The sequence below is a fragment of the Phascolarctos cinereus genome, unplaced genomic scaffold (genome assembly GCF_003287225.1).
Source record: "Phascolarctos cinereus isolate Bilbo 61053 unplaced genomic scaffold, phaCin_HiC Scaffold_4;HRSCAF=312, whole genome shotgun sequence".
NCBI lineage: Eukaryota > Metazoa > Chordata > Mammalia > Diprotodontia > Phascolarctidae > Phascolarctos > Phascolarctos cinereus.
Genome location: NW_027555847.1, coordinates 697,018,164 through 697,035,848, shown reverse-complemented (window position 1 = coordinate 697,035,848; position 17,685 = coordinate 697,018,164). Strand labels below are relative to the sequence as shown.

The window sequence follows — 17,685 nt, the reverse complement described above, 5'->3', positions numbered from 1 at the left end:
ACATAGATTTGAATGTTAATCAGACATAGAACAGGAACATCTTAATCTAATTAAGATTATTCCCTGTTTCTACCCTTGAGTGGATTGAATTGTTTAGAAAAAATGTTTTTCCATCTTAAGTGACTGAAGTTGGATGAATGGTATAGATCAAACAAACAAGAATGGCTTGGGTCAAAGAGAGACTTTCAAAGGCCAGACAGATTTCTGTCCCTTTGGATTTTTCTTTCTTTCTAAGCAGAGATTCTTAGAATTAGAATAATTTAATTAACAAAAATTGTCTTGTTTCCAAAATGAGAAATGCAGAATTTTTCTTCTGTGCTTCTTATACATGTTACAGGAAGCTTCTGTAAAATGACAATGACCACGCTCAGTCCCAGAGAGGAGAAGAGAAAATGCATCTCTGCCTTCCTTAACACAGAACCAGGATGTATGGGCATGATTAAAATGATGTCCTGTCTTGCTGAACTTTTTCTCTTTCTCTTTTAACTTTTTTAAAATAAGGGATAGCTCTATGAGAAGGGAAAGGGAGAAAGAAATGTTTGAAAAAGAAAGTAATGTTTAAAAAAAAAAGACATCGGGGGCAGTTAGGTGGCACAGTAGATAGAGCTCTGGCCTTGGAGTCAGGAGGACCTGAGTCCAAATGTGGCCTCAGACACTCAACATTTATTAGCTGTGTGACCCCGGGCAAGTCACTTAACCCCAATTGCCTCACCAAAAATAAAATAAAAGATGTTGATACACATTTTCTTGAGAAAGCTTGCCCACCCCTTTTCCACTAATCCATAGTTTATGGGCATGGCTGCCATTTTTGATGGTTATTTGAACATCTTTCTTTGCCCCCTCCCCCAAAGGTCAGTTCTCTTTAGCACGATACGAAAACCTTGGACCAATGTTATCGAGTATAATTATAAGATGAAACATACTCTGAAGGACCTGGTGCCACTGAAGGCCTTTCTGTTGCTGGGAACCAACATCACCATAGTGGAGGAAAAGGTAATGATTACCTCCTAAGGAGTGAGTGGTGTTCAGAAGGGAACCCAGCTTTACTGTCCCCGATCCCGAGCTGTACCTGAGGTGTTGCTCGATCTGGGGCAGGGTGAGGAGTGCCTGGGATGGTCCTCTTGTCTTCTCACAAAGCTGTTTTCCTTAGTGATGCTCCTAGAGGCTGGATAACTCCTTATTCACCAGGAAGGGATGCACTTAAGGCAGGGGTGGGGAACCTTAATAAAAGGATTTGTTCTGTGAAGTCTGGATTCAGTCAAAGGCCACACTTGAGGATCTAGACGGCCACTCCCTGCTTCCTGCAACATAATGACCTACTGAAGGGCTTCCTGAAGGTGGCTTTTGCCTTTTGAACACAGTGCCTGGCACATAGTAGCCACTTAATAAATGCTTCTTGACAGACTGGCTGAACCTTTGGTCTCCCTGAGTGCCCTAGGAAACCTCTGCAAGGCTGATATCCATATTCCCCAGACCACTCAGCCTAGTGAATGATGGAGGAGGTCGAGATAGGGAATATTCATTCGAGATCCCTCTGATTTCCCTAGATAGTGTCTTGGCAAATTCTTCCTACTCCAGTGGAAAGTCCCCCAACCATTAAGAAAGGAAAAGGTGAGAAAGACAAGAAGGAAAAAGAGGACAAGGAAAAAGAGAAAGACAAGAAGGAGAAAGGGAAAGACAAGAAGGAAAAAGAGAAGGACAAGGAAAAAGAGAAAGAGAAGGACAAGAACAAGAAAAAGGAGAAAGAGAAAGAAAAAGGAAAGGAAAAAGAAAAAGAAAAAGAAAAGGAAAAGGAAAGGAAAAAAAGAAGGTAGGTAGTGATAATGGGCCATGATCTCCTGGCATTCGATGATGGGATAGGGTCATTTCTCTCTTACGTTTAATGAATAGTAGCTCTTCATTTCCCATAATTTTTTTCTCATCAATTCTCTTATAAGTATTTTAAACTCATATATTTTTATCAAAGACCTTTTAAGAATATTTTCATATAAACCACGTGATATAAAAGATTTTATTTTTATTGAAATTAAAGGAATTCTTTTCCTACTATTAAATCATCTTTGCTAGACAAAGATATGACCCCACACAATCTTCTCCTCCAGACTCTTTCCAGACTCTGCTCAAACCTAATCCTTCTATTCTTTCTCCACAGGAGAAGTTAAAAAAAAGGGACACACCTAAGGAATTTCATCAGGATCCCCCCATTCTGCGAGTCTTGGGGAGTCAGCTGCTCAATCTGGAGCCCTTGCTATCTGGGGAGACCGTGGTGTCCTCTCTATGCAATTTTGGGGTAGTCCGTACAGCTGAAACTGACAAAATGACCTATCTGAGGGTATGGCCACTGACCCTCTGAGATCCCCTGCTTTGTCACTGTCAGCCTGTGGCCAGCTCACCAATTCACCTCGCTTTCCCTGACATATTCCTTAGTTGACGATCTACCTTAAAGAGGAGGGTCACACCCAGCAGGAAATAACTAGACCTCTATCCATCACCATGAAAATATAAGACCGTGTGCTGTCCTAGCCTAGTCTTCCTCTGGTCTGATTTGGCTTTTGTATTTTCACTAAAGAAGCCCACTTACATAGAGGAGAGAATCTATCAGGGGAGAGGATTGGACAAGCAAAATGAACGTCCCCTCCCAGGCTCCTACAGCACACATTGATTGTCACCATGATCCAAAGCCCTTCATTGACGTTAGAGGCCAAGTCTCCAAGAGGTGTCTCAACAGATACACAGGAGGAAGAAAGACTGACATTAGGAATTAGGAGAAAGCCAAGGCCTAGCTACCCTAGAATCATAACCATGGAATGTCAGAAGTGTTGGCAATAGAACAGACCTTAGAACATAGGATGTTAGACCTTGAAAGATTTAATTCAGGGGGCAGCTAGTTGGTGCAGTGGATAGAACACTAGCTCTAGAGTCTAGGAGGACCTGAGTTCAAATCCAGCCTCACACACTTACTAGCTGTGTGACCCTGGGCAAGTCACTTAACCCCATTGCCTCAAAAAAAAATCTAATCCAACCCCTCATTTTGTGGAGAGGAAATTCAACTAAATGTATGCTGTACTGAGGCCCAGAGAGAGAACTGAAGGGATGAATGCCACATCTAGTAAATGGGAGAGCCAAGGTTAGACCCCAGAGTTTCTTCCCTAACCATTCCAAAAAAGATCCTTTTTTGCTCTTTTTCAGGACCAAAGGACAAAGAGCAAGAAAGGTGCAAAACAAAAGGTGAAGGACAAAGGTAATTGGTTTGGGATAAGAGCAAAGAAACAGGTATCGCTGGAGCATTGGCTATGGGCCAGGCCCTCCTGGTAAAGAAATCTAAGATATGGCGCGTGCTGAGAAGCTGACCTTCGGATTAAGAGTAGGAGAGAAACCCGCAGGAAGTAATGAAGGCTTCTACATTTCTATCAGATACTCTGTTGGAGCTAGAAAGTCATCAATGTGAATATCCCCTTTAAAAATTAAGATTGCAACCCATTCGTGCCTGCCTGAATGTGTGCGCCTAATTCATTCCCATATCATACCCAAGTTGGTGCCTTCCTCACTCTGACATTAGGAGGATACCAATGGTTCTTGCGAGGGGTTGTGCAGTTACTCCTCACCCTCACATTTTTCCAACATAGACTTCTCTGATGATATCCTTTGCATTGCTTTCCCTTCATCATTCTTCGTAATCTTTTGCCTGCTCAAGCCCAGGAAACTCCCTCTGCCCATGCAGATCAGCCCCTGATCTGCAGCAGCCAGTCTTAGAGAGTTGTCTGGTCTGCTTGAAGGTTCAGTGAATTGTCTGTGTGTCAAAGCTGGGCCTTGAACTCAGGGCCTCCCAATTCCAAGGCCAGTCCTCTATCCACTTCACAGAGGACATCTGCTTTAAATGGATAGAAAACAGGGCAGCTAGGTGGCTCAGTGGATAGAGCACCAGCCCTGAAGTCAGGAGGACTCAAGTTCAAATCCGACCTCAGACCAAATACTTGACACTTACTAGCTGTGTGACCCTGGGCAAGTCACTTAACCCCAACTGCCTAAAAATCAAAACAATAAATGCATAGAAAACTAAGCGGGCCTGGGTTCAAATCTCACCTCTAATGCTCACCATTTTGTGACCGTGGGCAACTCGATTAATCTCGCCTGTCTTGAATTTCCTTATCTATAAAATGAGAGTATTAGACTAGATCACAACTCATGGTCCCAAAGTCCCAAGTGCAGGCCAGAGCCAGATTAAAATGTAATTGGGAAATGTTCAACAAAATTAATGAAAATACAATACAACATAGATGATGTTGATCTGTGGTTTTCTAAGTCAGTATGTGGCCTGAGGGGATCTGTTTCTATTTGAGTTTGACACCATTGGACTAGATGAGGTTAGAGAGGAGGAAAGTATGAGACTGGAAAGTAGAATGAGGCCAGGTTATAAAAGGGTTTTAAATGTCAGAGGAATTTTACTTGAGGGAAGATAAATACTAGTTATGTAATGAAGTTACAAATGACATTTGACAATGAGTTGGGTGTGTTAGGTCAGTGAGAGTGAGAAGTTGAGGATAATACCATATTCTGAACTTACATGATTGGGAGGGTAGTAGGGCACTCATTGGGAATATGCAGGTTTGGAATAGGGTGGATTTTTTGGGGGAAAACATAATGAATTCTTTCTTTCTTTATTCGTTTTCAACATTCACTTTTATAAGATTTTGAGTTCCAAATCTTTTTCTCCTTCCCAGCCTCCCCACTCCCCAAGATGGCAAGCAATATGATATAGGCTATACACATATAATCATATTAAACATATTTCAAACATAGTGAATTCTTCTTTAGACATATTGAGGTTGAGATTTCTATGGAATATGTAGGTTTGAAATGTCTAATGGAAAGTTGGTAAAGTGGGACTGGAGTTCAGGAGAAAGACTAGGGCTAGATATATAAATCTGGGATTCACCTAAATAAATTGTGAATTAAATTGTGTTCCAGAGACCATGACATAACAAAGAATAGTTAAAGGTAATGAGTATGTTTATCCTAGAGGAGATTTAAGGGAGACAAGATGTTTGTTTTTGAGTACCTGCAGGGATGTCATATGAAGGATGATTGGACTCGTTCTTTGCCCCAGACAGTAGAACTTGGTACAATGGATAGAAGCTTCCGAGGTACTTTTTTTTTTTTACTTAAAATAAGGAAAAACTTCTCATCAGTGAGTTACCCCAAGAGGAATGGCCATCTTTGGAGGGGTTGCAGTATTTCTTATCACTGGAAGTCTTCAAGTGGAGGCTGGAAATGCTGTAGAAGACATTCTTGTTGCTGGGTCCTCTCTCCTCTCTAGGTTTTCAGGACATTTCTCCCTTCTGGTTCTACTTCTCCCTACACGATCACTCCTTCTCAGTCTCCTGGATCTTCATCCCAGGTGTGCCTACTAACCGTGGACATCCCACGGGACCCTGTGCTGGGCCCTCTTCTCTTCTCCCTCTAGACTACTTTGCTTGATGACCTCATCAGCTGCCGTGGATTAAATTCATTTCTCTCTGCCGATGACTTATTTATCCGGCCCAAACCTCTCTCCTGACCTCCGATCCTACATCTCCACTGCCAATTGAACATCTTGAACTGGTTGTCCTACAGATGTCTTAAACTCAACATACCCACAATGGAACTTCTTCTTGTCCCCCTCTAAACTCTCTCTTCTTCCTAACTTCTCATTATCCTCCCAATTACCCAGACTTACAACCCATGTCTCATCCTCAGCTCCTCACTCTTTCTCACCCCCACATCCAACCTGTTGCCAAGTCTGGCCAATTCTACCTTCACAATATCCCTTTTATCTGCCTCCTCGGATACAGGTGTTCATCACCTGCTGGCCTCCCTTCCACAAACCTCTTCCCACTAGAGTCCATGCTCCACCCAAATGTTAATTAACCTTCCTAAAGTACGGGTCTGATAAAGCCACTCCCTCTCCCTATCCGGTAAACTCCAGCATAACCCAGCCCCTTCCTGCCTTTCCAGTTCTGCTCATACCTTAGTCCCCCCCATGTCCTCTACAGTCTAGGGATGCTGGTCTCTCTGCCTTTCCTCCCACGTGGCGCTCCGTCTCTAGACTGAATTCTCACCGTCCCTCCCTCATCCCTGGAATGTTCTCCTTCCCCATTCCTGCCTCCTGGTTTCCCTGGTTTCCTCATGGCCCATCCAAAATGCCACCTTCTACAAGAAGCTTTTCCCAGTCCTCCTTCAAGCCAGTGCTTTCCCTCTGAGTTTATTCACCTTGTACACATCTTGTATGTATATAGCTGTTTGCATGTTGTCTTCCCCCATTAGACTGTGAGCCCCTTGAGGGCAGGGGCTGTCTTTTACCTCCTTTTGTATCCCCAGCACTTAGCACAGTGCCTGGTGCGTGGTAGAGGCTTAATAAATTTGTGTTGACTGATTGATTTACTGATGAGGACCAAATCAAACCTCAGAAAGGTAGGGATGAACCCTACACTTAATCTACCTTGCATTAGCAACTAACCATCTTTGAATTATTCTAAATCCCCCTTAGCTTGGTTATGTCCTCAGGCTGTATAACCGCTTGGGTTAACAGTGTTCCCTGATTCACTCCCCACTGGGTAAAGACAAGTTGACTCTTTGAACCTAGAGTATGTGGTGACCATTTCCCTAGCTGCATTTGGAGGGTGAGTTCCGCAGCTGGTGGGAGGGAACGACCACCTGATTTATAACTAATGTGCTTATTTATCTTTGTTCTCAGATAAAAAGAAAGAGAATCTGCTGTTTGAAGAGCCTGATTACCAGCCGGATCCCCTGACAGTGGACGTCCAGGTCCAGCTGTGTCACTACAGGTCGTTCTCGGAAGCGCTGACCATGCTCCCCTTGTAATCCCCTTCCTCGTTCTTTGTGCCTCTTAAACTTAGGAGATAAAGGTGTTTGGTTATAAAGGGTTGTTTGGGTTGTAGCCATGTTTCAAATGAATGCTTTTTTCTTTTATTTTTGAGGCAATGGGGTTAAGTGACTTGCCCAGGGTCACACAGCTAGTAAGTGTTATGTGTCTGAGGCCGGATTTGAACTCAGGTCCTTCTGAATCCAGGGCCGGTGCTCTATCCACTGCCCCACCTAGATGCCCCCAAACAATTAACATCTTAACAGGTTACATTGATTGTTCCAAGTTGAGCAGGTACTTTTTCCATGTTTCTGCCTAGAAACAGTGAAGTTTCCCACGGGAAAGCTCTTCCCCATAGTCCTTCAGGATATCAGTAGCTAGTCTACCTTTAGCCCTTTGCAGTAATGCCAAGGTTTTCAACGTTCATATACAGGCCTGGACCCTGAATCCCCATTCATACTGTTTTATTTCTAGAGGGAAAAAAAATCATCTGATAGCTTCAAGTTGTTAGAGAGGCCAAGTACCACAGACCTCATTTCTTTGCGAAGGGTTACAGTGACTTTTGCTTGGCAGAAGGCATAGGAGAGGCACCAATGACGAAACACAGTCTTGAAAACTAGGACAATGACAAGAGGTCATAGGCACAGAGAGGCCTCTCTTGACCCACCCTCCAGACTTACTTAGCCAGTTACCCATCACTGAAACCAACCCCTTCGCCATTTCTTATAGCACAACAGTATTCCATCACAATCATATACACGACTTGTTCAGCCATCCCCTAGTTAATTTCCAATTCTTTGCCACCACAAAGAGCTGCTATAAATATTTTTGTACACGTGGGACCTTTTCCTTTTTCTTTGATCTCTCTGGGATACAGATGGAGTAGTGTTATTGCTGGGTCAAAGGGTATGCACAGTTTTATAGCCCTTGGGGGTAGTTCCAAATTGTTCTCTAGAATGGTTGAACTAGTTCACAATTCCACTAACAATGCAAAAGGGTCCCGATTTTTCCACATCCCCTGCAGCATTTGTCATTTACTTTTCCTGGCATGTTAGCTAATCTGATAGGTGTGAAGTGGTATCTCAGGAGTTGTTTCCCTAATCAGTAGTGATTTAGAGCATTTTTTCCATGTCACTCTTGAAAGCTTTAATTTCTTTTAAAAACTGCCCATTGATATCTCTTGACCGTGTATCAATTGGGGAATGGCTCATATTTTTATAAATTTGTCTTACATCCCTATATATTTGAGAGAGAAGGCCTTTATTAGAAGAATTTGCTGTAGAATTTCCCCCTCGGTTTCCCGTTTTCCTTCTAATTTTGTCCACATTAGTTTGTCTTGTGCAAAACATTTTTAAATTTCATATCCTCAAAATTATCCACTTCCCTTCCTGTGATCCTCTCTGTCTCTTGTTTAGCCATAAACTCTTCCCTCCACTCAACTTTCAAAGTGACCTTTCTAAAGCTCAGATCTGATCATGTCACCCCCCCCCCCGCCCCATTCAGTAAACTAATATACCATCTTGTTGGTTACACAACCTGCAAATCTCATTGATGGACTTTTTTTTTTCCAGTTGCATGTGATTTTATTACTTTGGCAAATAAGTCAAAATTTCTGTATGCAGAGCAAAGGCTATTCATACTTCCGGCTGGGTGGGAGAATGTTCTCGGTCCTGTAACCCTAGACCGGCCCATCAATTTGGTTTCCATTGGAAATCAAACAGGATTGAGAATCCCATTTATTTCTGTTTCTCTGAACACGCTTATGAGCAGCAGCAATTTTCTCAATCAAGTAATGAAGATCTTCAGAACAATTGGAAGATTATTGGCAAGACCCTGGTGGTTCAAGATTCTCAGTTTTTCATGGCCAGTTACAAAGCTCATTCATTCTCCACCATAGGAAATCTCTCGTGATCCAGCAACCCATGAGGGAGTCAGGCCCCTCTTGGCCAGCCTATAGATCTCCTACTTTCTATGAATTTCAGCCATGGGAGGGGTGGTTGGACAGAGTGGCTGAGCATTCATGTGACCTGCGATGGCAATGGTTTGTCAACAGAAGGGAGGAAGTGGTACACCCCACTGATGAACTTTCATGTGGACCCAGTCACAAGGTTGAATGGGATAGCAGGATTCTTCTGGTTCTTTGGCAAGATAAGTTGCATCTGTTTATGGAAGGATTTGACATAATCTCTTTTTTTTTTGGAGTGAGGCAATCGGGGTTAAGTGACTTGCCCAGGGTCCCACAGCTAGTTAAATGTCAAGTATCTAAGGTCAGATTTGAATTCAGGTCCTCTTTGACTCCAAGGCTGGCTGCCCCAATTTGACATATTTCTGACAAGATGTTTTACCTGTTGGGTGAGCGCCAGTAAGGAGTTAAGGATGAAACCAAAGTTTCAAGCTTGGGTGACTGGGAGGATGGTAGTTCCCTTGACAGCTCATTGAGAAGAAGGGAGAGTTTTGGGAAAGATAATGATTTTTGGTTTGGACATTCTGAGTTGAAGATGTTTACAAGACATCAGGTTCAAGATTTGCAATAGGTGGGGCAGCTAAGTGGCACAGTGGATAGAACTCTGGCCTTAGAGTCAGAAGGACCTGAGTTCAAAACTGGCCTCAGACACTTGACACTTACTAGCTGTGTGACCCTGGACGAGTCATCACTTAACCAACATTAAAAAAATACTCATTATGTAAGTAAAAACATATAGATCTTGAAGACAGGATGCATGGAGGCAAACTAAAGATCATAGGTATCCCTGAAGAACATGACAAGACAAAACAATATATTTTTTTACTATAAACAAATGACTTTTATTTTTTTCAATTATGTGTAAAAACAATTTTAACATTAGTTTTTTAAAATTTTGAGTTCTAAATTTTCTCCCTCCTTTATTCCCCCGGCCCTTTCCTTGAGAAGGCAAGCAATGTTATATAGATTATACTTGTGAAGTCACACAAAACATTTCTATATTAGTCACGTTTCAAAAGAAAACAGACAAAAAAAAGCAAGAAAAAGAAAGTAAGTTAAAAAAAATTATACTTCGATCTGCATTCAGACTCCATCAATCCTTTCTCTGGAGGTGGATAGCATTTTTCGTCTTACGTCCTTCAGAATTGTCTTGGATCTTTGTATTGCTAAGAATAGCTAAGTCATTCACAGTTGATCATCATACAATATTGCTGTTACTGTATACAGTCTTCTCCCAGTTCTGCTCACTTCACTTTGAATCAATTCACATAAGTCTCTCTAGATTTTTCTGAGACCATCTTGTTCATCATATAGCACAATTCCATCATAATCATATACCACTACTTGTTTAGACATCAGGAAAAAAATCTTATCACCATAATAAAGGAAATAATAGAAGAGAATTGTCTAGAACTTCTGAACATAGGAAATGAAATTCCAATTGAAAGAATTCACAGATTGTCTTGGGGATTGGGGGATGGATGGACAAAAAACAAAAAACAAAGCTGCAGACTCCAAAAAACATAGTGGTTATATTGAATAATTCAATTCAGAAACAACGAGTTCTGCAAATCATCAAGATACAAAATAAATCCTCAAAAATCAACAGCATTTCTATATAATTGCAAAAGACTTGTAGAGATTGAATTACAAAGCACTACTTAAGGAATTGAAGAACAATCTAAAAACATAAACGATAAACCCTTAGCTAATCTGATTTTTTAAGAGAGCAAAAAATCAAATCAAAATAACAAATGAGCAAGGTGAAATCACAGCAAAACCAGAAGAAAAAAAACCAATCAGAACATATTATGGACACATTCTAACAAAAATGAGAGCACAAAAGAAACAGAAAATATAAAATTTTTAAAACTATAAAATACCCAAACTATTAGAAAACCAGAAAGAGATCTTAAATAATCCAATATCAGAAAAGGAAATACATCTAGCTGTAGAGAAGACATCAAAGAAAAAATCCATGGACCAGACAGATTCATAGGTGCATCCTCTCAGACTTTTAAAGAACAGTTAGTATCCATGCTTCACAAATTATTTTCTTTTTTTTAAGTTTTATTAATTTATTTTGATTTATCAACAATCACTTCCATAGGCTTTTGAGTTGAAAATCTTTCTCCCCCTTCCTCCCCCCACCCTCCCCAAGACACCGCACAATCTGCTATAGGCTTTACATTTACATACCCATTAAACATATTTTCACATTAGTGAAGTTGTAAGTAAAAATTAAAACCAATAGGAGGAACCATCAGAAAGAGGAAACAAAACTCAACAGAAGGTAAAAATAAGTGATCGCTATTCGACTTCCATAGTTCTTTCTTTGGATGTGGACAGCATTTTCCATCCCGAGGCCTCTGGAGATGTCTTAGATCCTTGTAATGCTGAGAAGGGTTCAGTTTAACAATATTAGTCATCGAATAACGTGGCTGCTATTGTATACAAAGTCCTCTTGGTTCTGCTCACTTCACTCAGCATCAGACCATATAAGTCTTTCCAGCTTTTTCTGAAGTCAGCACGTTCATCATTTCTTATAGCACAAGAGTATTCCATTACATTCATATACCACAACTTGCTCAGCCATTCCCCAGCTGATGGGCATCCTCTCAATTTCCAATTCTTTGCCACCACAAAAAGAGCTGCTATGAATATTTTTGTACATGATTCACAAATTATTTTCAAAAATTGAGAGAGAAAGAACCCTATTAGAATCCTTTTATGAGACAAATATGGTGCTAATACCTAAATCAGGGAAAGATAAAACATATAAAGAAAATATAAACCATAATAAGAAAAAAGAAAGAAAATATAAACCAATGCAACCAATTATTTATTTACTGTGCATTAACTAGTTACATTAATTATAGGCCAATATCATTGAATATTGGCTCAAAACATTTACACAAAATCCTATCAAACAGATTACAGCAATTTATCCAATAAATCATTCATTACAATCAAGTTTGATTTATACAAAGGATGCAAGGACGGTTAAACATTAGGAAAACAATCAACATAATCATACTAAAACTCAAAACAGGCAGAGCCAAGATGGTGGAGTAAAAGCAGTGACTTGCTTGAGCTCTCTCCAAAACTGTTCCAAATACCTGTAAAAAAAATGGCTCTAAACAGATTCTAGAGCAACAGAACCCACAAAAAGAAAGAGTGAAACAAATTTCCAGCCCAAGACAACCTGGAAGGTCGTCAGGGAAGATCTGTTGTGCTGAGCTGGGAGAGGAGCACAGTTTAGTGTGGGCCCCACAGGCAAAGACAGGGCCCCAGCAAACCTGAAGCAGGCCTCAGGGGACTGAATCACAGGCAGCTGTGGCCGTTTCCAGACTTTTCAACCAATAAACACTGAAGACAACTTAGGTCAGTAGGAAAGGGCTGTCAGACCAAGGTGATAGAGCAGCTTGGTCAGGCCCTGGTTCTGGCAAAGCCCCAGGGTAGCGGCTGCTTCCAGAGCTCTCAACCCACAGACAGAGAGGGGATCAAGTGGTTGATCAGACAGGGATTGCAGGGATCTCTTTGCTGGCACTGAGGCAGGATTCTCTTGCTTTGCCCATACTTGGATCTGGGTCACGGTCCTAGGGCAAGGAGGAGCGTGGTGGAGCTCACAGTGGCAGTGAAGAGAGAATCCTCCTCACAGTTCCAAGGCAGAAAAAAGTGCTTGTAGTCACATATAGACCAGAGCACAGGTCAGGAAAGGAGTAAACACCTCACCTTTGATCATACCACCTTGGAAGAACTGAAAATGTACCGGTCCCTAGAAGTATCTCTGAACACAGCTGCACAGAGCCCCCAAAGCTTGGGACAGTACATTCTCCACATTGGAAGCAGACTCTTAATCTTAACAAAGAGTTCAATAGTCAAGTAATTGGCTGAGAACATAAGCAAACAGCACAAAAAAGTCAGACCATAGAATCTTACTTTGGAGACAAAGAAGATCAAATATACAAACAGAAGAAGACAACAAATTCAAAGTTCCCATATCCAAAACGTCCAAGAAAAATATGAATCAGTCCTAAGCAATGAAAGAGCTCAAAAAGGATTTTGAGAAACAAGTAAGAGAAGTGGAGGAAAAACTGGGAAGAGAAATGAGAGTGATGCAAGAAAATCATGAAAAACTAGTCAACAGCTTGCTAAAGGAGACCCAGAAAAATACCGAAGAAAATAACACCTTAAAAAATAGATTAACCTAAATGGCAAAAGAGGTTCAAAAAGCCAATGAGGAGAAGAAAGCCTTAAAAAGCAGAATTAGCCAAATGGAAAAGGAAGTCCAAAAGCTCACAGAAGAAAATACTTCCTTAAAAATTAGAACAGAGCAAATGGAAGCTAATGATTTTATGAGAAATCAAGAAATTGTAAAACAAAGCCAAAAGAATGAAAAAATAGAAGACAATGTGAAATATCTCATTGGAAAAATAACTGACCTAGAAAATAGATCCAGGAGAGATCATTTAAAAATTATTGGACTACCTGAAAGCCATGATCGAAAAAAGAGCCTAAATGTCATCTTTCAAGAAATTGTCAAGGAAAACTGCCCTGATATTCTTGAACCAGAAAGTAAAATAGAAATGGAAAGAATCCACCAATCACTTCCTGAAAGAGATCCCCTAAGGAAAATTCCTAGGAATATTGTAGCCAAATTCCAGAGTTCCCAGGTCAAGGAGAAAATATTACAAGCAGACAGAAGGAAACAATTCAAGTATTGTGGAAATATAATCAGGATAACACAAGATTTAGCAGCTTCTACATTAAGGGAACACAGGGCTTGGAATATAATATTCTGGAGGTCAAAGGAGATAGGATTAAAACAAGAATCGCCTACGCAGCAAAAGGTAGTATAATCCTTCAGGAGAAAAAATGGATATTCAGTGAAATCAAGGACTTTCAAGCATTCTTGATGAAAAGACCAAAGCTGAATAGAAACTTTGACTTTCAAATACAAGACTCAAGAGAAGTATGAAAAGGTAAACAGGAAAGAGAAATCATAAGGGACTTATTAAAGTTGAACTACATTCCTACATGGAAAGATGATATTTGTAACTCATGAGACCTTTGTCAGTATTAGGGTAGTTGGAGGGAAAATACATACATACAGATAGATAGATAGATAGATAGACAGATAGATAGATAGATAGATAGATAGATAGATAGATAGATAGATAGATAGATAGATACAGGGCACAGGGTAAGTTGAAGATGAAGGGGTGATATCTAAAAAATAAAATTGAGGAGTCAGAGATGATTATACTGGGAGAAGGAGAAAGGGAGGGGTAGAATGGGGTAAATTATCTCAAGAAAAAAGCTTTTACAGTGGAGGAGAAGTGGGGGAAGGTGACAGAGAATGAGTGAATCTTATTCTCATTGGATTTGGCTTAAGGAGGGAATTAACATACACATTCAGTTGGGTATGGAAATCTATCTTACCCTACAGGAAAATAGGGGGAAAGTGCATAAAAGGAAGGATGATAGAAGGGAGGGAAGATTAGGGGAGGGAGTAATCAGAAGCAAACACTTCTTAGGAGGGACAGGGTCAAAAGAGAGAAAAGAATAAACAGGGAGTGGGATAGGATGGAGGGAAATATACTTAGTTTTTCACAACATGACTACTATGGAAGTGTTTTGCATGACTACACATGTATAACCTGTATTGAATTGCTTGCCTTCTCAATGAGGGTGGATGGGGAGGGATGAAGGGAGAGAATTTGGAACCCAAAGTTTTAAAAACAAACGTTAAAAAATTATTTTTACATGCAACTGGGAAATAATATATACAGGCAATGCAGCATAGAAATCTATCTTGCCCTACAGGAAAATAGAAGAGAAGGGGATAAGAGAAGGGGGGTGGTGATAGAAGAGAGGGCAGATTAGGGGAAGGGGCATTCAAAATATATGGCATCTTGGGGTGGGGGAGGGGTGAGATGGGGAGAAAATTTGAAACTCAAAATCTTGTGGAAGTGAATGTTGAAAACTGAAAATAAATACATTAATTAAAAAATGTAACTGGGAAATATTTAACAAACTAAATAAAAATACAATGAAACAGAGAAAAAAACACTCAAAACATTCCAAAGCACATGATCGTCTTAATAGATGCAGGAAAAGCCTTTGACAAAGTACAATACTCTTTCATGCTAAAAAAATTCTACAAAATATAGACATACTGTAAATTTTTTTAATATCATAAAAAGCATCTATCTAAAAACAAAATATCATATGTAGTAGGAATATACTAGAACCTTTCCCAATAAATACAGGAGTAGAGCAAGGATGCTCATTCTCCCTGTTATTATTTGACATATTACTGGAAATGTTAGAAATAGTAATAAGACAAGAAAAAGAAATTAAAGACATAACAATGGATAAAGAAGAAATAAAAATATCCCTGTTTGTTGCTGACATGATGGTTTACTTGGATAACCTCAAGGAATCATCAAGAAATGCTAATTGAAACAATAGCTTCAGCAAAATTACAGGCTACAAGATAAATCCTCAAAAATCAACAACATTTTCATATAATAATAACAAAACACAAGAAGCAATAATAGAAAGGGAAATCCCATTTTGAATAACTAAGAAATGCATACAGTATCTGGGGATCTGCCTCCTAAAGCACACAAAAGACTTGTATGGATTAAACTACAAAGTGGTACTTAAGGAATTAAAGAAGAACCCAAATAGCTGGAGGAATATTCAGTGCTCATGGCTAGGTCTTGCCAATATAATAAAAATGACATACTACCAAAATTAACTTAGACTTTTAATGCTATACCAATCAAGAGGATACTTTAGATTTTGATAAAATTCTAACAAGATTCACTTGGAAAAATAAAAGATCCAGAATAATGAGAGAAACAATGAAAAGAAGTAAGGATAATGGAGAAATAATACTTCCAGTCCTCAAACTATATTATAAAGCAGTAGTCATCAAACACATCTGGTATTGGTTTAAAAAAAAAAGAGAGAGATCAATGGAATAGACTAGACAAGGAAAATTAAGAAACAATAGAACTTATCAATCCAGTGTTTGACAAAGTACAAAACATAAGTTACCTGGGGAGAAACTCTCTTTTTGATAAAAAAGGGAAAGCTAGAAAGCAGTCTGGCAGAATTTAAGTTTAGATCAACATCTTACACCACACTCACAATACATTCTAAGTGAATATGTGACCTTAATATTAAATATCATACTATTAAAAATTATAAGAAAAACAAATCCCATACCTCTCATAGCTATGGATAAGATACGTATTTTTTAACCAAATAAGAGATAGAGGCAATTAAAAAGGATAAAATTGATAACTTTGATTACCTGAAACTGAATAGCTTCTGCATGTCCAACATTAACACATCTAGAATAAGAAGGGAAGTGATCATGGCAGCAAATGGAACGAGCGCCAGCCTTGGAGTCAGGAGGACCTGAATTCAAATCCAGCCTCAGACACTTGACACACTCACTAGCTGTGTGACATTGGGCAAGTCACTTAACCCCGATTGCCTCACCAAAAAAACCAAAACAAAATCAAACAAACAAACAAACAAAAAACAAGAAGGGAAGTGGCCAAATGGGAAACACATTTTTTGTATCAAATTTCTCTGATGAAGGTTTAGTTCTAAGATATATAAATAATTATTATATAAGATTAATAGCCATTCCCTAATAGAGAAATGGTCAAAGAATACGAACAAATATTTCTCAAAAGAAGAACTGGAAAGTATTTATGACCACATGAAAAAAATGTACCAAATCACTATAATGAGAGATGCAAATAAAAATAAACTTGTTTCACCTCATACCCTGCAAATTGGCAAAAATGACAAAAAAACCAACAATAGTCAACATTGGAGGTGTTGTGAGAAGATAGGGTCACTAATACATTGTCTGCAGAGTTGTCAAATGGTACAACCATTTTGGAAAGCAACTTAGAATTATGCACATAAAATGACTAAAATGTCCATAGTCTTTGAACCAGAGACTCTATCGCTGGGCTTACACCTCAAGGAAGCCATCAATAAGAAAAAAGTCCCCACATACTTCAAAATAGTTATAGCAGTATTTTAGGTGATAACAAAGGATTGGAAGCAAAGCAGATGCCCATTGACTGAGGAATAGCTAAACAAATTATGATAAATGAATGTGATAGAATACTCATGTGCTATAAGAAGTGTTGCATGTAACTAACATAGAGAAGCATGGAAAGATACATGTGAACTGATGCAGAGTAAAATCAGCAGAGCCAAGAAAACAACATACATAGCTGCTATGAAGATGTGATTGGACAGAACAATGTATATCCCCAGAATCAAAAGTAAATGTAACAAAGTTATAAAGATCAAGTGGGATTCTGATGAAAAAATATGAAAAGATACCCCCAACCTACTCCTTGATGGAGGTGAGAGGTCCACAGGTCTTACACATTGCACATGCTTTTGGACTTTCTCAATGTAATGATCAATTATATTGATTTTATTTTTCTCTCAGAAACAACCCAGTATTTGTCATATGGGATGACTCTTGGAGAGGAGAAGGGAGAAGTACTATGGTGATGTAAGAAAAAGAAAACATCAATATGAATTATTTTCAAAAATTTTAAAATGGTATCGAAATCACTGTATAAAATGTATTTCCGGTACTGTTCATTTCATTCTGCATTAGTCCACACAAGTCATTTCAGATTTCTTCGAATACATCCTTTTCTCAAGGTACATTAATATTCCATTATATTCATACACTATAATTTCTTCACTTCCCAATTGATATGTACATCCATAGTTTTCAGTTCTTAGCTCCAACAAAAAGTGCTGCTATTAATATGTTTGTACATATCCTTCTCTTATCTCT

General features: G+C 39.3%; 1 protein-coding gene across 1 annotated transcript in view; it reads left to right on the top strand.

Annotated features, from left to right (window-relative positions):
* The window catches only part of LRRC43 (leucine rich repeat containing 43), a 30,758-nt gene extending 23,665 nt beyond the window's left edge, over positions 1–7,093 (top strand). The window contains exons 8-12 of the mRNA XM_078154279.1: positions 852–993; positions 1,548–1,810; positions 2,170–2,332; positions 3,190–3,241; positions 6,734–7,093. Coding sequence (XP_078010405.1) covers positions 852–993; positions 1,548–1,810; positions 2,170–2,332; positions 3,190–3,241; positions 6,734–6,861 — 748 coding nt within the window. The 3' untranslated portion in view covers positions 6,862–7,093. The remainder of the gene's footprint in view (positions 1–851; positions 994–1,547; positions 1,811–2,169; positions 2,333–3,189; positions 3,242–6,733) is intronic.
* The last annotated feature ends 10,592 nt before the right edge of the window (positions 7,094–17,685 follow it).